Source organism: Pituophis catenifer, unplaced genomic scaffold (assembly GCF_029215685.1).
Source record: "Pituophis catenifer annectens isolate HBS135680 unplaced genomic scaffold, rPitCat1.0.hap2 SCAF_10, whole genome shotgun sequence".
In the NCBI taxonomy this organism is placed as follows: domain Eukaryota; kingdom Metazoa; phylum Chordata; class Lepidosauria; order Squamata; family Colubridae; genus Pituophis; species Pituophis catenifer.
Window position 1 is genome coordinate 12,016,060 of NW_027256890.1, and position 22,134 is coordinate 12,038,193.

Below are 22,134 nucleotides of genomic sequence, written 5' to 3' on the forward strand. Positions count from 1 at the left end.
AAGTAAAACACTTTATATACAAAAGTTAAAACAGATTTAAAATAATTAAATAATTTGGCCCATACTTTAAAACATTTCAATTGAAAAACCAATTTCAAATTTTAAAAACCCCATCATAAAATCAGGACAGCCCGGCTAACTGAAAGAGGTAGGTTTTAAGGGCCTACTATTTATTTATTACGTGTATTTATATGCCGCCATTCTCCCGAAGGACTCAGGGCAGCAGACACAAGTTAAGAAACAAGTACAATAAAATCCCATTTTAAACCAAATAACTAATTAATAGTAAATAATAAAGCCCGGAATCAGAGTCAGCCTATTTGTTTGAACAACCAAGTCTTCAGGTCCCAACGGAAGAAACGGAGATCAGGAGCCGTCCGGAGCTCGGTAGGTAATTCATTCCAGAGGGTGGGAGCACCCACAGAGAATAATAATTTTTTTTACTACCGGTTCCGTGGGCGTGGCTTGGTGGGCATGGCAGGGGAAGGATCCTGCAAAACCCCCATTCCCTCCCCACTCCTGGGGGAAGGATACTGCAAAATCCCCATTCCCTCCCCACTCCTGGGGGAAGGATATTGCAAAATCTCCATTCCTACCCCCCTCTGGGGCCAGCCAGAGGTGGTAATTGCCGCTTCTCTGAACTACTCAAAATTTCTGCTATCGGTTCTCCAGAACCTGTCAGAACCTGCTGGATTTCATGCCTGGATATATATTTATATTTCAATCAAAACACAATTAAATATGGTTTGAGTACTGGAATACTTGAGTATCAGACAATAAAGTGGTACATGGTAGCAAAGAAATCTAATGTCTTCAAATGTCTGGAGACAAATCAAAAACTTTCCTAAAGGTAGTTTGAGATAATGGGTCCTTTTTTTTCCCTTCTTTTTTTTTCTTTGCAACTCGCAATAATTTCTTGATGTTGTCTTTATTTTGTCCAGCCGTACACAAAAAAATCTATCTAGGATCCTGTTTGGAAATCCACTCGTAAAATACATAAATGATTAGTCTGGAAGAAGGCGGGATTTTGACTTATCAACTGGATGGATTGGTTGAATATACAGGCAATCCTTGATTTATGACCACAATTGAGCCCAACATTTCCATCACTAAACGAGACAGTTGTTAAAGTGAGTTTTCCCTCATTTTACGACCTTTCTTGCCAGAGTTGTTAAGTGAATCACTGCAGGTGGCACAGTTGTTAAATGAATCTGGCTTCCCATGGGCTTGGCTTGTCAGAAGGTCGCAAAAGGGGGTTGTGTGACCTCCGGGGAAATTGCAACCGTCATAAAGATGAGACGGTTGGCAAGAATCCGAATTTTGACCACGGGGATGCTGTGGCGGTCATAAGTGTGAAAAACGGACATCAATTACTATTTTCAGTGCTGTCGTAACATTGGATGGTTACTAAATGAATGATTTTAAGTCGAAGTCTACCTGCATGTAAATATAAATATAAAATATATAAATATAAAAATATAAATATAAATATAAAAAGAGAGATGCAGAAAAAGTTAAAGAGTTAAAGAGGTTTATTAAATGTTCTGTAAACAACTATATAATACTGTTTCAGACATCGTTATATCAGTCATACAAATTTCCCCGTATCTAAAACCCACCGTCTCTTTCCTACCCCTCTACGAGTGATTGTCTTTGGAATTTAAGAGCAAAGAGAAAAAAGTTATTTAGGAAGGAACATCCCTGCGTTCTTTTGAAGTTTTTGTTTTCCTTCCAAGAGACTCCGAAAAGAAGAACTTTCTGGAGTCGTTTCTAGCTTATATCCTAAACGAGAATAAAAATAACAAAAACATGCCAAAAAAATTTAAAAAATAACCCATTTTACTCGGTATGGAGTTTCCAGCATCTCTTATTGCGGAAGGAAATCTGAAATTATATACTTTTTCATTTACTATCCAGTCTGATGGTAGGGGAAAAAAAAAAGAATTTAGTGCTTATTTGTGACGTAATTGTAGTGTCTCAAAATAAGGAGTGTTTCCTTCCAGTTATTAGTGTTTGAAATACTAAAATTAAGCTCGGCAACGTTCCATCATGCTCGATGCTAAGTGGAAAAAGGCTATTGCTGTCGATCAGGGTTTCTCAAAGCTTATCAAATTTGAAAATGTGTGGACTTCAACTCCCAGAATTCCCCAGCCAGCATGGGGAATCCATACATTCTCCAGATGGAGAAACTTTAAACTCTAGATTTTGACATCATGGATCTTAGCCAAACCATTGTGTGAAGGATGGGCTTAGAATGGTACCCAGCGGATTCTCATTAACTGGCCTGAGTGTGTGCAGCATGCAAAATGCACCCCAAGTTTTTGACGGACGAGCAAGAAAACTCCAAATTATAAACATGGTCAGCATTCATTTCCATTTAGTGACGCCAACAAAACGGTCAGTAAGCCAGATAAGGATCACCCGTGTTTCTGTTTAAAAAAATAATAAAACAAACCGAGAATGTACAAAGCTAAGCGTCGCTTCAAATCCAAAGCTTAAAAAAAAGAAAAACGCGCTTTGGAGTTGTGTTGTGTGTCCTACAAACGCCAACAGCTCTGTCAAGAAGCTCGGCTTTCCTTGGGTTTGTGCATTGTCACCGCAAAATCCCAGGAAAATGTGTGTTCCGATTAGAAAGGGCTGATGGGGGGTACGTAAGGTGCTTTGGGGATCTATAGGCACACGCCGTCGGCACCTCCTCCCTATTTTAAAATTTTACTTTTTTTTAATTCATTATTTTGCAAGCCCTGGGAAAGGCAGCTTTTTCCCCCACACACACACACAAATAAGGGGAGATTTAGAGATCCCTACTCATTCTCAAATTCCATTTTTGCCAAAGCATTGCGAATTCCTTAATGCAGGGGTCTGCAACCTTATTTGGACCCGTTTCCCACAGAAAAGAAAACACCGGGAGCCACAGAACCTGGGTGGGCGTGGCCAACTCGACGTCACTCACTTCTACCAATCACATGATCCCCCCAGCCACGCCTACCCAGCCGGTCATTAGGGCAGAGAACCAGTTGTTAAAAAACACCGGGAACCACAAAACCCTTTTGACATCTCTTTCTCCTTCCTCCCGCCCTCTCTGTATCTCTCTCTCCCCCTCTCTCTCTCTGTATCTCTCCGTCTCTGCCCCGGCCACTTCTCCATCCCCTGCCGTCGCCCTTTCCTTCTCAGGCCAGGCGAGGAGTAACTGGGAGGGGAGGGCGAGGGATGGGATCACCCAACAGGGAGTCCCAGCAGAGGGCCCAAAGAGCCGCATGCAGCTCTGGAGCCACAGGTTGCCGACACCTGCCCTAATGAATGTTTATTAGAAAACCTTCCATCTGTTTTTTTTTGCTTCAACCTATCCAGTGGTGGGCCGCTGCCGGTTTGGGCGAACCGGTAGTTGCGATCTGCGGGTGCCCAGGCGCAATCCTGTCCTATATCACTGTGTTGTTTGACGCCGGACACATGTGTGGATGGGGTGCGTGAGCGAATTCCCGTGTTTTGTGATGCTGCACTCCTGAGCGCTCGCTGGGCAAGCCACTGTTACGGTATGTGACCCCCACCTTTGAACCTATCCCTTTTTAAAAAAGAATTAACAAACTTGATTGATACAGCAGGAAGGAATGGCTTCCCTGAATTGACAACATAATGCCCTCTTGAACCAATAGTGTAATTTTTTTTTTAAGACGCCCCCTTTCCTCTCCTCAAAGCAACCTTTTTCAACCTGGAGGAACTCCAGATGGGTGGGCTTCAACTCCCAGAGTCGCCCCCACAGCCTAGGAATTCTGGGAGTTGAAGTCCACAGACGGACGTGGCTGAATTGTGGCTATCTACTACCTTATAAAATATTTGCATTCTTTTTTTAGGACGAGAACAGACGTTGAGTGCATCATAGGTGCAGGAACTCTTTTATCTCCGCAACTGGGTGTCCTCTGGTAAGTGTTAAAGACTACAAGGGCAATCTTCCACAGCCATTAACGTAGCTCAGGGAGGTACATTCGGAGATGCCGTCATAAAATTGAGCTGCTTAAGAAAAGAAAATCTCATTTATGGTGACTGTTTTATCTCAAACCCATCCCTTATTCGGAGATTGGCCTGGGAGTAAAATAAACTCATCCTCCCTGCAACAAGTGGAAAATAATTTAGCTCCTTCAAAGCCAACCCTTCTCCATTTATTTATTTAGCGTGGAAATCAGCCTGTTGTTTTTAAACGAGAAACTACGCCAGAGAGTTAGCAGACGTGAGAAAACAAATTTTCTAGGTTTGCCATCCTAAAATTACAGAAGGGACAAGGGTCTTTTTTTTTTTTCTGCTTATAAATTGGCAGGGGGGGGGGGGGGGGAAAGCAAATTCCGTTTACCGTTTGCTAATTAGCAATCGAGATTAACAGAAGGAGGCAAAACCTTAACACTTCTTTGCCTATTGTGTGTTTGCCAAACAAAGAACGCTCGACAAATCTGCTTGCTGGGTTTCTCTCGTGGCGGAGAGATCGACTGAAGAGATCCCCAAACTTGGTAACCGACGAAAGGAATTTCTGCGGAAGCGGAATCCGAAATAAAACCTGATAAAGACACCCTGATTCCGAGATCACTTCTGTCTTTTCTGTCACAAGAATTATTGCTTTTCTATCATGCCTATCAGCAATCGGGGCTTCAAGCTTTAATGCTGTACCCCTTTGGCAGCGTTTTAGGAGTTAATACAATTTACTTTTCGGCAGGATTGTTTCAGGGTTTAATACAACGCCTACTGGCCCGTCGCTGTTCAGATAGATGCCGCTGCAAATGTTCAGATCCCAGAATGAATCATTATGCCAACGCAGGACAAAGTTTGTGAGCAGGATAGAGTCTTTTAAACCTTTCCAGGATCTCACTGAAACTAAAAACTCATTTTTGCTAGGAAGATGCTACGAATCTCAGTTGGTCCTGGGTTCTGTTTTAAGTGCCCATTTGGGCACCTTGCTACGTTTGGGTAAAAACTGCGCCAAGCAAATCACCGAGTACTAGCAGTCTTTACAGATGCCAAGGAACAACGAAGGGGTGGGAGGTGGAAAACGAAGGAGTGGTGTAAAACGAATTTGCGTTACTTTACTCAGCTGCATTTAGTGCATCGCGGATTACAGAGAGCGATGTAGTTGACGCTTGGCGATTCCACCGGCCTTCTTGCCATTTTTTTTTTAGCCGATCTCGACTGCTGATGGAAGACGGCGTGATGGGTTACGCCAGGATGCATGCATTTTGTATTTTCTCTCCTGCTGGGCTGTCTCCGCTGGCAAACGGGGCCAGTTTTCAGCCCTCTAATCTATGCCACCTCCACCACAGCAACTGGCCTTTTGCCACAGCAGCCACAAGGACAAAAATGAAGAGGTCTTCTTCAAAAGAAGGGCCAGTGGTCCTTCGGTCAAGGAAGGACTTTGCACGAGTTTCCCGTTGCAACGACCGCAAGGTGAAAAGTTCTTCCAGACACACCCCACGCCTGATGCCGAAAGAAAGGAGAAGACCAACATTTTTTAAAAATAGTAATGATAAAAATGGTCGTCTTCTCCCTCTCACAAGTTCTCAGGGTCCTGGCTGGAGATTTCAAGAGATTAGGACCATTAAAGGAAAATCTGATTGAGGGGAGGCTGGTAAGAGATCGCCGCGCTGCCAAGCCCAGGCTCAATGCATAGGAGAACCGGCTTTCCTGATTAAGCCGAGTTTAAATGATGGTTTGCGAACGCTGCCGGAGGGCAGGAGGGTGGAAGGTCTGGTTGAGCAACTCCTCGTCTTCGTGCCAAGGAAGCTCTCGTTCCTCCCTTCTGGAATGTTCTTCGTACCACTCCTGAGAACGGAAGACCGGCGTCATGACGCTAAACCACGACAAGAGTGCCCACCCGCCCAGAGGAAAAACAAAACAGGAGCCATGATACTTGGCAGACCCCAAAAATGTTTGTGGAAGTCAAGCCAGGAATCGGATAAATACAGGATACAGAGTAATAGAGTTGGAAGGGACCTTAGAGGTCTTCTAGTCCAACCCCCACTCAAGCAGGAAATCTTTTTACCATTTCAGACAAATGAATATCCAATTTCTTAAAAAGCTCCAGGGAAGGGCACCCATAATTTCCAGTTAAGTCCTCTCCTCTCCTCTCCTCTCCTTTCCTCTCCTCTCTCCCATTCTGTTCTGTTCTGTTCTGTTCTGTTCTGTTCTATTCTATTCTATTCTAATTCTATTCATTTCATTTTTTATATTCTATTCTATTCTAATTTTTATTTCTATTCGACTCTAATTGATTCCATTCCATTTCATATTTCCTATTCTATTCCATTCCATTCCATTCTTTCATTCCATTCCATATTTTCTATTCTATTCTATTCTATTCTATTCTATTCTATTCTATTCTATTCTATTCTATTCTATTCTATTCTATTCTACTATTCTAATTCTGTTCTATTCTTATTTCTATTTCTACTCTACTCTAATTGATTCCATTCCATTCCATTCCATATTTCTATTATTCTATTCTATTCTATTCTATTCTATTCTATTCTATTCTATTCTACTCTACTCTACTCTATTCTATTATTCTATTCTATTCTAATTCTGTTCTATTCTTATTTCTATTTCTACTCTACTCTAATTGATTCCATTCCATTCCATTCCATATTTCTATTCTATTCTATTCTATTCTATTCTATTCTATTCTATTCTATTCTATTCTATTCTATTCTATTCTATTTCTATTCCATTCCATATTCACTATTCTATTCTATTCTATTCTATTCTATTCTATTCTATTCTATTCTATTCTATTCTATTTCTACTCCATTCCATATTCATTATTCTATTCTATTCTATTCTATTCTATTCTATTCTATTCTATTCTATTCTATTCTATTCTATTCTATTCTATTCTACTCTACTCTACTCTATTCTATTATTCTATTCTATTCTAATTCTGTTCTATTCTTATTTCTATTTCTACTCTACTCTAATTGATTCCATTCCATTCCATTCCATATTTCTATTCTATTCTATTCTATTCTATTCTATTCTATTCTATTCTATTCTATTCTATTCTATTCTATTCTATTCTATTCTACTCTACTCTACTCTACTCTACTCCCATTCTATTCTTATTCTATTCTAATTTCTACTCTACTCTACTCTACTTGATTCCATTCCATATTTCCTATTCCATTCTATTCTATTCTATTCATCCCATCCCATCCCATCCCAGGCAGTCCATGTATGCATATTGGTACCCATGCATAGACTGCTCTTCAGTTACCCACCATAAAATTACTGCCCAAGTCAACCTCTGCGGCACTGATGTCCAGAGAGCTCCAGGTGTTACCACCTCTGCAACTCGCGCCAACCTACCTGTATCTCTTCTTCGTACATTTTCATACTTAAATCACTTTTGGTCCTTGATCGTCGGCCCAGGAACAGCATGGCGGTTTGCTAAAGCAAGTAGAACATAATAAATGGTTAGAAGGATCATCTCGGCTAGATGGGAGGACTATTTTATGTTCTACTCTGAAGAGCTGTCCACAGTCTCATCGACTCACCCGGTGCCTGTCCATCTGGGAAACGACCTTGAGGAGTTGACTAGCTGCCAAGTTGTCACCTTGCCTCCCGTAGGTCTCAGCTAGGCCCCCAATTTCTTCCTTGGAGACCTCCCGCTCAAAGACAATCCCGCTGTCTTCTGCTGGAGAAACCAATCAAGGATGTTAGATAACAGGAGGAGAAGGAGCTACCCCCCAAAAATGTCCAGATTTGGCGTTTGCTAGTCAGCATTCCCTGGCACATCTATGGAGATTCTCAGCCATCCAGGTCATGTGTCAGGTTTTCAGGCCGTCTTCAAATAAATTGCGTCTCAAACAAAGTCTTTTTTGAAACAAATTTCCATTTTATTTAGCACGGCAACTTTTACACCGAATCCATGCAGCCAGCACTGACGTGCTGACCCAAAATCCCTCCTCTTCCTTCCCCCACTCCTCTGCATTCATTGGCCATCTTCCCAATCATTCACCCCTAATCTACTGCTCCAATTCAAAGAATTTCCCCCCTCCCATCCATCTCCTAGGGGACATTATCTCCAGAGGAAATAAGTAGGTGAAAGGCAACCGTCCCGTTGCAGACGCCTGCGTTCTCCTTCTCATGTCAGCACTAGGATAAATGCATCTTGACGTGCTGACACCTTGTCCCAAAGGTGCTTTTTCAGGAGGCAACTGGACTTTCTGGGATTTCTCCGAAGACGTTCCGCTTCTCATTCACGAAGCTTCTTCAGCTCTGACAGGATGGTGGGGAATGGAAGGATGGATACTCTTTGCAGACAGCTGATCGTTTGCATTAAGAAACCCATCAGGACTAAATTCAGCAGTCCATCTGCATTTCAAAGACAAAGGCTACTGTTTTGAAGACAGCAAAGTCCACATTTTGGACAGAGAGGCTCGCTGGTTTGAAAGAGGGGTCCAAGAGGCCATCTGTGTCAAAACTGAACAGCCCTCTCTCAACAGAGGGGTGTTAGGAAATGGCTATTGTCTTAACTAGTTGGTCAGGCAATATATAAACTATCAATACATGTTTGTCAAAAGGTATTATATTGCTTTAAGACTGTATTGCATCATCCTGTATCCTGATTGGCTAAGCTCTGTAGCCAATGTACTTAAGGGGAAAGCCTGAATCATGGCATGGGAACACTACACCATTTTATCTGCTTATTTGCTGTTACTCTCTACCTGTTCTCTCTGTATGATCACTGTTTGATCATTGCTACTTGTTGCTTTCTACTATTTATTGAATGTTTTAATACTGAACTTGTTCCTGTTTGAAACTCAAGAAGAACTGTTTTATTCTGTAATGACAACAACTGGTAAGAAGACTTTGTACTTGGAATATCTCTGAATTGATATTTTAACTATCGCCTTATCTGTGTATGACTTGGATTGTTACTGGACTTTGCTTTACTTTTTTCTAAAAAGTAAAAGACTACCACAACTCAGTGTGTCAGTATATTAACTATGATTATTCACTCTTAGCCGCTTTCATGTGCATACTCAAGGGGTACTCTGCTCAATAACCCGTAACATCGGTTATGAGCCAAGAATATCCTTAACAAGGGAGAGAGATACGACATCATCTATGTCCAATCTACAACACAAGAGTTCCAAGAAGCCTCCACACCCATTTGCACATCTCAGGTGACTCTAAGGGCACAGATAAACCTCCAGGTGGCCTCAACGACCCTCTAAAAGAATGCAAATGACCAGCTGTCTGCAAGGAGTATAAATCCTTCCCTTCCTCACCATCCAATCCAGAGCTGAAGAAGCTTCTTGGATGAGAAGCGAAACATCTTCGAAGAAAAACCAGAAACTCCAGTTGCCTCTTGTAAAAAGAAAAAAAAAACACTTTTGGGACATTCCCTGGAATTCTTTCACAACAACTTCTTTTATTTTTCTAGAGGAAAATCGTTTCAGATGATCCCTTGATTCTTAGACAGAGAATTAGGAAGAGTGCAGAGAAGAGCAACGAAGATGATTAGGGGACTGGAGGCTAAAACATACCAAAGAACGGTTGCAGGAACTGGGTATGTCTAGTTTAATGAAAAGAAGGACCAGGGGAGACATGATAGCATCTTCCAATATCTCAGGGGCTTCCACAAAGAAGAGGGAGTCAAGCTATTCTCCAAAGCACCTGAGGGCAGGACAAGAAGCAATGGATGGAAACTCATCAAGGAGAGAAGCAACTTGGAACTAAGGAGGAATTTCCTGACAGTGAGAACAATCAATCAGTGGAACAATTTGCCTCCAGAAGTTGTAAGTGCTCCAACACCGGATGTTTTTAAGAAGAGATTGGACAACCATTTGTCTGAAGTGGTGTAGGGTTTCCTGCCTAAGCAGGGGGTTGGACTAGAAGACCTCCAAGGTCCCTTCCAACTATTCTATTCTATTCTATTCTATTCTATTCTATTCTATTCTATTCTATTCTATTCTATTCTATTCTATTCTATTCTTGTTCCTTGATTCTAATCTAAGCCTTATATAAGGGAGGAAGATGAATAGAAAGGAGTCCTGTGATACAGCAGAGAGCAAATATCTCCCACATACCTTCTGAATCCTGATTCTTGCGGGCATAATTCATGCGGAACACAAATGCTTCCAGTATAAAAGCGACTATGATTGTCATCACGACCTTGGGGAGGGGGGGGTGTCGGGAGAGAGAGAGAGAGAGAAATACAAAGTTAGTGGTAATGTGACTGCTAACATCATGGTCGTTTGACTTTTGGTGGCCAAGCTGTTATGGTGCTTTCAATTCTGGCTTTATCTTAATTTAATGTATTATCGCCTATATTGTATTATTTGCATATCTTACACACATTCACACACACACTGCTGATGTTTTATTCAAATTATAATTGTGCTTCTATGTATAATGAATTTTATTCGTGTTGCCTATTGGTGAATCCATGACTTAGACTGTAGATGCCATATGCTAAATAAATAGAATAGAATAGAACAGAAAATAGAATAGAATACAGAATATAGAATAGAAAATAGAGAATAAAATAGAAAATAGAATAGATAGAATAGAAGAGAGAATAGAATAGAATAGAATAGAATAGAATAGAATAGAATAGAATAGAATAGAATAGAATAGAATAGAATAATAGAAAGAAGAGGAGAGGAGAGGAGAGGAGAGGAGAGGAGAGGAGAGGAGAGGAGAGGAGAGAAGAGAAGAATGGAAGGGATCTTAAAGGTCTTTTAGTCCAACCCCTTGCTCAGGCAAGAAACACTATACCATTTCAGACAAATGGATGTCCAATCTCTTCTCTAAATTAATAAATTCCACTGAAAAATTGGGTGTATTTTAGGAAGTACAAGATGCTTCCTTAATTATCGTTTTTCTTTTTTCTACCTGTATTGCTCTTTGCACTTTCCCTTTTTATCTTTTTCTTAACTTTTCTTTATCTATTCTTATGTTTTATCTTTTACTTCCCATAAACATTTCCAATAAAGACATAAAGGTAAAAGGTTCCCCTCGCACATATGTGCTAGTCGTTCCCGACTCTAGGGGGCGCTGCTCATCTCCGTTTCAAAGCCGAAGAGCCAGCGCTGTCCGAAGACGTCTCCGTGGTCATGTGGCTGGCATGACTGAATGCCAAAGGCGCACAGAACGCTGTTCCCTTCCCACCAAAGGTGGTCCCTATTTTTCTACTTGCATTTTTGACGGCTACCGTTTCCCTGAAAATAAGACCCAACTGGAAAATAAGCCTTAGCGTGATTTTTCAGGATGCTCGTAATATAAGCCCTACCCCCAAAATAAGCTCCAGTTAAGATTGTCAGCCAGATGGAGGTATTTAGTACCGTATTTCCTCCAAATTAAGACCTAACCAGAAAATAAGCCCTAATGCATCTTTTGGAGCGAAAATTAATATAAGACCCGGTCTTATTTTCGAGGAAACATGGTAGGTTGGCAGAAGCTGAGACAATTAACGGGAACTCAGTCCGTTATGCGGTGCTAGGGATTCGAACCGCTGAACTGCCGACCTTTCGATCGACAAGCTCAGAGTCTTAGCCACTGCGCCACCGCGTCCCATAATAAAAACATACAAAACAAAAAGAAAAAAAAATCAAATAAAAAGGACATTGTGGCAACCGTCATCTGAAGGTGCCTCTCGTGACTGAAGGATCTTGTTCGGATCTACTCACCATGGTCACGATGTAGAAAATCATGAAATACAGACGGCTCCAGTGAGACGTTTCTGAGGTGACCCCTTCCTAAAAAAAAAAAAAAACAGAGGAAAATGAGATCTGTTGAGGAATTCGCAGAGCAACCGTAGAGTAGCCAGGGTGTGCACATGAAAGCGACTGAGAGCAGTTGCGAATAATCACAGCCAACACACAGATACACTGAGTTGTGTTTACTTTTAGGAAATAGTAATAAGGCACAGTCCAATAAACAGTCCAGGTCATACACAGATAAAGCAGTAGATAGTAAAACAATAGTCCAGGGATATTCCAATAACTAAGTCTTCTTACCAGTCGTCGTAGTCATACACAATAAACAGTTGCAAACAGTAGCAAACACAGCAAATAGCAGTAACGATCAGCACAGAGCAATAATGATCAGCAAAGAGTAATGCTAATCAGCAGAGAGAAACAAACCATGTTTCAAGCTTCCTCTTAAGGACATTGGCTACAGAGCTAACCAATCAGGACACAGTATGATGCCATCCAGCAATACAGTCTTAACGCTATATTGAGGGTTTATATATTGCCAATCCAACAAGTTAGATAATCATCATTTCCTAACAAGATCTTTACATGATTGGCGGTAGACGGGAACCACGAAGCGACGCTTCCCAATTTATAAGCCTCGTTCAGTTCATCCTCATCTTACAAACATCTGTTTAGCGACCATTCAAAGTTATTCTTAGCTATCGATGGTGTTCTAAGCATTACTCATATTTGCCAGTACTTTCTTTGGCTTATTCATTTCAATGTCGTGTAAACCGAAAGGGCCTCAAAGATGGCGGTATTTAGGTGACACGCGATAGCTCCAACGCATAAGGGAGGGGGGGGTTTCTATAGACTTACCATGACGATGTACCAATCGTTCACTACCGTCAACTCAAAGAGAGTCACTGCGTAAAAAAAGTGAAAGGGAAGAGATAAGAAACAGGAAACAATTCAAGGACCCTTGAAGGTCATTCGCAAACTTCAGCTGGTAGTAAAAGAGCTATGGTGGCAGAGTGGTTAGAATGCAGGATTTCAGGCTGACTCTGCCCACTGCCATGAGTTCGATGGTGACAGGCTCAAGGTTGACTCAGCCTTCCATCCTTCCGAGGTCAGTAAAATGAGGATCCAGATTGTTGGGGGCAATAGGCTGACTCTGTAGACCACGTAGAGAGGACTGTAAAGCACTGTGAAGCAGTATATAAGTCTATGTGCTATTGCTAACTCTGCCCACTGCCAAGAGTTTGATCCTGACCGGCTGAAGGTTGACTCAGCCTTCCATCCTTCTGAGGTCAGTAAAACGAGGACCCAGATTGTTGGGCGGGGCAAGAGACTGACTCTATAAACCGCTTAGAGAGGACTGTAAAACACTATGAAGCGGTATATAAGTGCTATTGCTATATATATAAGGGATAAGGCTTCAATCATGAGTTATGCCTGCCATCTTGACTTTTTTGCCCCTTTCCTGGTTTTGACCAGGAAAAAAAAAAAACAGAAGAAAACTGTCTTGCTCACGACTGGAATTGGAATATTGGACTTTTAGCTACACATGGCCCCTTATCCATTCTTGGAGTTGTAAGCTTCCTCGTGTCATTGACCGAGATGGGCGGCTATATAGAAACAGAAAGAAAGAAAGAAAGAAAGAAAGAAAGAAAGAAAGAAAGAAAGAAAGAAAGAAAGAAAGGAAGGAAGGAAGGAAGGAAGGAAGGAAGGAAGGAAGGAAGGAAGGAAGGAAGGAAGGAAGGAAGGAAGAAAGAAAGAAAGAAAGAAAGAAAGAAAGAAAGAAAGAAAGAAAGAAAGAAAGAAAGAAAGAAAGAAAGAAAGAAAGAAAGAAAGAACACAAAGGAAAGAATTTCTTTCCTGCAAACCCGTTCAGTTAATGTTTGAAAAGGATCTGGAGCTCTTACCGAAACTGTTCAAAATGTTGTCAAAATTATTGAGATAGTAGTAGCCTTGGTCCACCACGGTCTTGTTCCCAATGGTGCGGTTGACCCAACGAAAGGCATCGGCCACTGTGCTGGTGCTGGATGAGAAAATAAGAAAGTACGAACTGAGAGAGAGAGAGAGAGAGAGGTTGCCCCGGGTTCAAAAATCTGTTTTTACAATGGTCTGTTGTTGTGGCCCGCCAGCGGATCTGGGAGCAGGTTCGGACAGTGAGGAGGTTGGGGAGGAACATGGGCCAGTCATGGAGTCTGGGGAAAGCTCGGATGAAGGCTCTGCGTCTCAGGCAGAGACGGGGCCAGGGCCGTCTGACAGTTATCAGCTGCCTTCGGAATCAGACATCAGCGAGGGAGACCAACAGCTGGAGCCTGTTCCCAGTCTGTCCATGCGCAGAGTTGCCAGACGAAGGGAACAGCTAAAGAACAAGGGTCAACTCAGGAGTAAGGCCACAGGTGGACAAGAATGGCTCCTCCCAGAGGGAATAAGAGCCATTGGTAGTACAGTGGTCTAAAGCACCCTGTTATTAAGACCAGCTGCCTGCAATTACTGCAGGGTTCGAATCTCGCCAAGGCTCAAGGTTGACTCAGCCTTCCATCCTTTCTAAGGTAGGTGAAATGAGGACCCAGTTTGTGGGGGCAATAAGCTGACTTTGTATAAATATACAAAAGGATGAAGGCTATTGCTGAGCACATTGTAAGCCGCCCTGAGTCTTCGGAGAAGGGCGGCATATAAATCAAATAAAAAAAATTAAAAAAAATAAAAGAGGAGCGAAAGGGGAGTTTGCAGGAGACAATTAATTCATCCCTGCATTCTTGCCAAGTATTGCGGCGTCTGAAAGATATCGGCCTGGCCACTCTCCAAGCCTGATCAAGGTCGGTAATTGTGAGCTAACTTGAAAGCCTGTGGGAGAAATTGAGCGACCAGAGGTTGTCACTTCAGTTCTAATATAGCAAACTGCACTGATCTATGGGCAAACTGAATTTATGTATATATTTTCAGAGAGAGAAAGAACGCGGAGATACTTACTTACAACAGTTTGGGTAGAGTTTTCCGGAGAAGAATTCCATGCCAACGATGGCAAAGCAGTAATAGAAGATGAGTAAAGTTAGGCCTAGGCTAGAAGAGAAATGAGAGGGTTAGGAAAAGTGCAATCCAACAAGGTGGCTTTTTAACAGAATAAATTGGAAGGGACCCTGGAGATCTTCTAGTCCAACCCCCTGCTTAGGCAGGGAACCATACACCACTTCAGACAAATTGTTATCCAACATCTTCTTAAAAACTTCCAGTGTTGGAGCATTCACAACTTCTGGTGGCAAGTTGTTCCACTGGTTAATTGTTCTCACTGTCAGGAAATTCCTCCTTAGTTCTAGTTGCTTCTCTCCTTTATTAGTTTCCATCAGTTGCTTCTTGCCCTGCCTTCAGGTGCTTTGGATATTAAGTTAATCCCCTCTTCTTTGTGGCAGCCCCTCAAATATTGGAAGATTGCTTATCATGTCACTCCTAGTATGTATGTATGTACAGTATATAAAGCACTCTGTGCTTCCCCAAAAATAGTGCTTATTTTGGAGTCCCCAAAAATATAAAACCAGGTCTTATTTTCAGGGAAACATGTATATAGCATATCTATATGTATGCTATGTATATAGCATATCTATATGTATGTTATGTATCACTTTTCAGAGCAGGCTGCAAAATTTCATTTTTAATGTGTGCCAGAGTCCCAAAGGGAAAAAAAAATGACAATCAAGGTTATCTTATCTATCTTACAGTAGTGGCCAAAATTGTGGGAACCTTTTGGGAAAAGTCTATTTTCTAAAACTAGCTAATAACACCACTTCTTTTTTTTTTTTTGGAGTAGTACCATGAAATTATATATCAATGGAAAGATCATTTAATGAAGACTGTAATGCCATAACTTTTATGGAGGATTTGCTATTAGAATAGCAGTTACAGTATAAAGAAGAAAAGAGAAACACGTAGAAAAAAAATGAGATATACAAAAATGATCACCCTAGAAAAAAACGAGATATGCAAAAATGATCACCACGTCAGTTAATACTTAGTTGGGTAACCTTTAGCATGAATGACGGCCTTACAACGTCTTCCCATGGAGTGAACCAAGTCTTTTAGTTCTGCAGCTGCTATAATGTGAAACCAAAGTCGAATGATGGCTTCTATTAACTGGGTTTTATTGCTGGGTCGCTTCTGACTAACAAGTTTCTTTAGTCGGCTCCATAGAATTTTCAATTGGGTTAAAGTCTGGGCTACTCCCAGGCCATTCCAGCAGTGGGATAGGATGATCTTGATACTCCAAGAAAAAAAAGTGGTGTTATTAGCCATCAAATCTCAAAAAATACATGTTTAACAGTAACAAGAGTCAGAAGGGATTTTGGAGGTCATCTAGTCCGACCCCCTGGTCACGCAGGAGACCTGTACTAGGGATTCGAACCGCCGACCTGCCGACCTTTCTGATCAACAAGCTCAGTGTCTTAGCCACTGAGCCACCGTTTCCCAAAAGCTTTCCACAATTTTGGCCACTACTGTATCTTAGTCCATATCTTCATTAGATTAGACAGCCTCTCTTCCTGCAACCATTCAATTCAATGCCCAGGGAGGAGACCCTCTATCATTCTGGACAAATGGCTGTCAGGTCTCTTCTTAAAAACTTCCAGTGATGGAGCACTGGGTGGCAAGATGACGACAATGATGGGTTTCTATTCCTGCAACTTTCAAACGTGTGGACTTCAATTCCCCCAGCAGCCAATCCAGGCAGGAAAACTTTCATTCTCTGTACCTGGCCATCCTAGGGAGAAGTTCAAACATCGTGTCGAGGACATTCCGGTAACGTTTCTTCAATTTAAACAGCCTGCAATAAAGGGAAAGGGGAAAAAAAAATATATGCATGAGTGTCTAGAGCAGCTTTTTCCAATCTCGGCAACTTGGAAGGTTATGTGGACTTCCAAAACTCCTCCATCAGCATGCTTTCAGATGGGAGGGCTTGTACTCCCAGAATTCCTCGGGTATCGTGCTTTAAGAACATGCGGGCTTCAATCTTGGGAAGCAGGAATCGGAAGCTTTTGCATCATAACAGGAGGAGGAGGAGGAAGAAGAGGAGGAGAAGGAAGAGGAGGAAGAAGAGGAGGAGGAAGGAGAAAGAGAAAGAAGGAGCGGAAGGAGGAGGGGGAAGAAGGAGAAGGAGGAAAAGAAAGTAGGAGAGGGAGAAGGGGACAGAGAAAGAAAGAGAAGGAGAAGGGAAAGAAGAAGAAGAGGAGGAAGAGGAAGAAGAAGAAGAGGAGGAGGAGGGAGAAGGAGGAGGAGGAAGAAGAAGAAGATGAGGAGGAGGAAGGAGGAGGAGGAGGAAGGAGGAGGAGGAGAAGAAGGAGGAGGGAGAAGGAGGAGGAGGAGGAGGAAGAAGAAGGAGAAGGAGGAGGAGAAGGAGGAGAAGAAGAAGGAGGAGGAGGAGGAAGAGGAGGAGGAGGAGGAGAAGAAGAAGGAGAAGGGAGGAGGAGAAGGAAGGAGAAGGAGGAGAAGAAGAAGAAGGAGGAGGGAGAAGGAGGAGGAGGAAGAAGGAGGAGGAGAAGGAGGAGAAAAAGGAGGAGGAGGAAGAGGAGGAGGAGGGAGAAGGAGGAGGAGGAGAAGAAGAAGGAGGAAGAGGAGGAGAAGGAGGAGAAGGAGGAGGAGGAGAAAGAGGAGGAGGAGGGGTCAAGAACAAGGGATCCTGCAACTTGTTGTTTCTCAGTAGCTAGAAGAACCCCCCCCCCCTCCCCCGGCCCCAATTCTACAGGTATCTGAGCCATCCTGTCTATCTTCACCTCAGTAACTGCAGAGGCCGCAGCACAACAATGAAGTAGAAGGGTTCCATATCAAACGCCAGTGCCAGGAGACCCAAAAATGCGAACAAAGTGACGGCAAAGTCGAAACTGGGGAAAAAAAAAAAAAAAAAAGCAAGAGAGAGGAGAGAGAGGAATGGATTTTTCTGGCTGGCATCCGCAATCTACGTTCCCTACAAGTCCCCCAACGCCAAATCCCTTAAATGGGGAGATACTTACAGATTCCAGCCCGAAGAGAGATAGTCTTTCGGCCCCAAGCCAGTGACCTTCAACAGCACCTCGACCCCATAGACTGTCAACACAGAAGGGGGAAGTGCTGTGATTGTGGGTTTTAAATCACTGGACAACGTTGTCCAATAACTTCTCTTTTCAAAACTTCTTTTAAGGTTTATTTTACACACTTATTTATTATTTGCCAGAGAGTACCCTGAGCTACAAATATACTTTTCTATTAGTATCCCAATGTATTGTTGTCATTTAATGACCTCGTAATCCCTTGCCGGGTGGAGTCGAGTCAACTGAATGGAGCTGAATGTTTTACTGGCCGGATGCCCTTCCTGTCACCAAAGCGGAGTTTTGTTCGGCAGATATATTCGCCTTGATAGTACAGGGGTTTAGTGCACCCTGTTATTAACACAGCTGCCTGCAATTTCTGCTGGTTCGAATCTCTCCAAGGCTCAAGATTGACTCAGCCTTCCATCCTTTCTAAGGTAGGTGAAATGAGGACCCAGTTTGTGGGGGCAATAAGCTGACTTTGTATAAATATACAAAAGGATGAAGGCTATTGCTTAACGCATTGTAAGCCGCCCTGAGTCTCCGGAGAAGGGCGGCATATAAATCAAATTTAAAAAAAAAAAAAAAATTGTGGCGAGAGAGAGAAATATCTGCCCCTACCTAGGATCAAACTCGCAGCCTCCTGATTTGTGAGGCCAGAGCTCCACCTCTAGGCCACCACGGCATTCCGTACCCCCAATGTATTGTACACCATTTATTCTTTTCTTCCAATGTCTCAACATTTTTATTCTCTCAAAGATGCCTACAGATAGATAGATGCCTTCTTGGAAACCAAATGTTCTGTCCCCGTCTCCACACACACACACAGCCAGCCGAGGGTTAAAGGAAGCACTTGGCACGCACAGTTTGTTTATCAGAAACTTGGCAGCAAGACGAGCACCGACTGCCAAGTGCTTTTACTTAATATCCCTTCACCAGATAAACAGAAATACACACAGTTTGCAAATAGTCCAGTTCAAAACAAGAAACCTTTCGGCAGCTTTAAGCGTTGTTCAAGTGACTAGCCAGAGTAAGTTTTTGTCCGTCACAGAGTCTTAAATGGCCACCACACCCTCTTATATAGTCTCTGGGGTGTGGTCCAGTGACTCAGCCTAATCCCTGGCACGCCTCCTCAACTGCTGCAACCGTTTATCACGCCTTCGTTGGCGTGGATCCAGGAACGACAGATCGCCTCCATCGCTATCATCGGAGACACCTGGCTCCTGGCTAATCTCCTCTTCCTCGGCCGGCACCTGAGGCAGTGCCAGAGAGGAGGGGCCTGGAGAGGGAGGGCTAGCCGACATCCTCTCCTTCATGTTCGGAGCCTTCTCCCTCCGATAAGATAGGCTCGGAGGACGGAGCCACAACACCGAAGTTGCTAAAGGACTTACTTGTGAGGAACATGATGTAACTCCAGGGGACGTCACGAGAAAAGATTCCGTCTGAAAAAAAGAAACAGCAGAGAGTTTCAGAGGAGAACTGAAAACCCGTCCGGAGGAAGGGAAGGTGGACTCAGTCAGCAGATGTTCAATGACGTGGCGTCGTACCTCGCAACATGAAAGTTTCCACTAGAATCCAGAGTCCATTCACAGCCACCAGAACATCTGCAAGACACAACGGCAAACGGCAGCGTTTTCAGAGAAAAGTCGTTAAACGAATTTTGCATCCACTTTACAACCTTTCCTTCCCCTGGAGTGGGGAGGGAATGGGGATTTTGCAGCATCCTTCACCCAGGAGTGGGGTGGGAGTGGAGATTTTGCAGTATCCTTCCCCTGCCATGCCCACCAAGCCCACGCCCACGAAACCAGTAGTAAAAAAAATTTGAATTCCATCACTGGTCAGCATGTTGGTAAAATGAAACTCCACTTAATACACTGTGTAACTCTATCCATTAGCTCCTCACCCCCACCCCCAAACAGAGTGAAGGCTTACTTACACATGCCATACTGGAAAGCCCGAGAATTCACTAATATGTTAATACCTGTTGAAAGGAAGACGAGAGAAGGCAAAACAATTAAATGCTTCTTTTTTTAAAAAAAAAAAAACATCCTTCTTGTCTGTTTCTTTGAAATACCCACAGGCTGGTAACTTCTCCCTTTTTCCTCACAAAGAAGAAGGGGTTGGAGGCTATTGTGGCCCGTCAGCGGCCTGTGCAGCTAGTAGCTGATTCAGACGGCGAGGAGGCTGGTGTGGTGCTGCACCAGCAGCCTGTGCAGCTGGCACTCGAGTCGGACAGTGAGGAGGCTGGAGAAGATGTGGTGCCAGAGGTGGGGATTCAGCCAGGGCCTTCAGAACCTCCAGAAGCTTCCATGGGTGAAGAGGAAGAAGAGGAGGAGCCTCTTCTCGATGCACGGTCGCGCAGAGCTGCCAAAAGGCAGGAGTGGCTCCTCAGGAGGAGGTCTCCTCGAGAGTAAGGCTTGGGGCTAATTGGCCACTCCCTTAGCCTATTTAAGGAGGAATGCCAACTGAGGCAATTTGCAGGGAACAACCTTCGTTCACTCTCCTTCGCGTCTTGATCTTAGTTCTCTGCAAATTGCTTCTGGGCTTTCTGCCAACCCTAGTAAGATTACAATTATTTATTCTTTGGATTCTTGTCAGCTGTTAAGAAAGTTCATTAACAGCCTTTGTTTGAAAAAGGACTGATTTAATTTAGTAAACTAAGGTTTGTACAGACTTGGTGTGTGTGCTGCGTTCTTTGGGGTCCGTAGCTGGGGCAGAACAGAGGCCTTATTCTCCAAAGCCCCTGAGGGCAGGACAAGAAGTAAAGGATGGAAACGTATCAAGGAGAGAAGCAATCTAGAACGAAGGAGGGAATTTCCTGACAGGGAGAAATAATTAACCGGTGGAACGGCCTCCAGGAGTTGTGGGTGCTCCATCACGGGAGGCTTTTAAGAAGAGATTGGAAAAAACCATTTGTCAGGGATAGTAGAGGGTTTCCTGCTTGGGCAGGGGGTTGGGCTAGATGACCTCCAAGGTCCCTTCCCAGCCATAGGATTCTATGTTCTATAGAAACGCTATAGGGTTTTCACCTTTAAAAATGAGGAAAGCTGTCCCTGGAAGATCATCGAACCAATGTTCTCGGTTTCTTTTGGCCTGGAAAAGAAAGCAAGCAAACCTCAGACAGCTTTGGTTCATTTTCATGACTGGGCTAGAGGATCTTTAAGATCCCTTCTCCTTCCAGGATTCCTTCCTTCCTTCCTTCCTTCCTTCTTCCCCTCCTCTTCCTCCTTCCTTCCTTCCTCTCTTCCTCCTCCCTTTCTTCCCTCCTTTTCCTCATTCCTTCCTTCCCTCCCTCCCTCCTCTTCCTCCCTCCCTTTTTTCCTCTCTTCCTCCTCTCCCTTCCTCCTTCCTTCCCTTATTTCTTCCTTCGTTCCTCCTTCCCTCCCTTCCTTCCCTCCTCTTCCTCATTCCTTCCTTCCTTCCCTTCCTTCCATCCTTCTTTCCTTCCCTTATTTCTTCCTCCATTCCTCCCTCTCTCTCTCTTTCCTTCCTTCCTCTCTCTCACCCTTTCCTTCCTCCTCTCTTCCTCATTCCTTCCTTCCCTTCCCTCCATCCTTCCTTATTTCTTCCTCCGTTCCTCTCTTCCTCCCTCCCTTTCCTTCCTTCCTCTCTCCCACCCTTTCCTTCCTTCCTCTCATCCATCCCTCCATCCATAAATCTCCCCAGCCTTTGTTCTCCGCAGGGTGCCCCTTTTGTTCTTCCCCATTCTAGGGGCTCACCTCCCATCCAGCACCCCTAAACCAAAGACACCCAAAACAAACCCCAACTTGGCAGCTTACCTTCCATTTCAAACCAGCCACTTCGTAGAAACTGTACATATCCTTCAAACTGAAACAGACAAAAGGGTGGGGGCCTTTTCTACCCACGTTCCAGTCTCCGGTTCAAACACATCTTCGGATTTTGCCAACCAGATTCCCAAGCCCAATCCCAACCCCCCAAGTTAAGGACTCAGTCCCAGATTTTGCCCAGTCTGAGCAAAAGCTTGCAACACCCATGTCAGGCGAGTGGTTTGTGCACGCCGACTCAGCTAAGAGAGAGCTAAAAATAAAAGACTGCTGCATAGCTAGATTTGCTGATGTGGGCTTGCAAAAAAGAAAAACGGGAGGCAAATCTTCAAGCAAGGATTTTGTTCCTTTTCTAAGAACATTTCACTGCTAGGACAAAAAACGAGCCTTAATATAAAATGTGTTAAAGGCTTGGCATACAAGACTGCCAGATGCTCACGCTGTCATTAAAAAGCCTTCACACACACACACACACACACACACACGTCCCTCTCCTGTGTGATAAAAAGCTACCCTGTTTCCCAGAAAATAAGACCCGACCGGAAAATAAGCCCTAGCATGATTTTTCAGGATGCTCGTAATATATACGCCCTACCCCCAAAATAA

At 43.4% G+C, this 22,134-nt stretch overlaps 1 protein-coding gene across 1 annotated transcript in view; it reads right to left on the bottom strand.

Moving 5' to 3' along the window:
* Positions 1–1,514: 1,514 nt before the first annotated feature.
* Positions 1,515–22,134, bottom strand: part of TPCN1 (two pore segment channel 1) — a 40,802-nt gene continuing 20,182 nt past the window's right edge. The window contains exons 12-27 of the mRNA XM_070950606.1: positions 21,523–21,571; positions 20,773–20,836; positions 19,680–19,724; positions 19,291–19,347; positions 19,135–19,185; positions 17,690–17,762; positions 17,453–17,560; positions 16,435–16,506; positions 14,667–14,756; positions 13,607–13,722; positions 12,561–12,607; positions 11,673–11,741; positions 10,071–10,155; positions 7,530–7,669; positions 7,342–7,422; positions 1,515–5,802 (exon numbers count right to left, since the gene is read on the bottom strand). Coding sequence (XP_070806707.1) covers positions 5,680–5,802; positions 7,342–7,422; positions 7,530–7,669; positions 10,071–10,155; positions 11,673–11,741; positions 12,561–12,607; positions 13,607–13,722; positions 14,667–14,756; positions 16,435–16,506; positions 17,453–17,560; positions 17,690–17,762; positions 19,135–19,185; positions 19,291–19,347; positions 19,680–19,724; positions 20,773–20,836; positions 21,523–21,571 — 1,270 coding nt within the window. The 3' untranslated portion in view covers positions 1,515–5,679. The remainder of the gene's footprint in view (positions 5,803–7,341; positions 7,423–7,529; positions 7,670–10,070; positions 10,156–11,672; positions 11,742–12,560; positions 12,608–13,606; positions 13,723–14,666; positions 14,757–16,434; positions 16,507–17,452; positions 17,561–17,689; positions 17,763–19,134; positions 19,186–19,290; positions 19,348–19,679; positions 19,725–20,772; positions 20,837–21,522; positions 21,572–22,134) is intronic.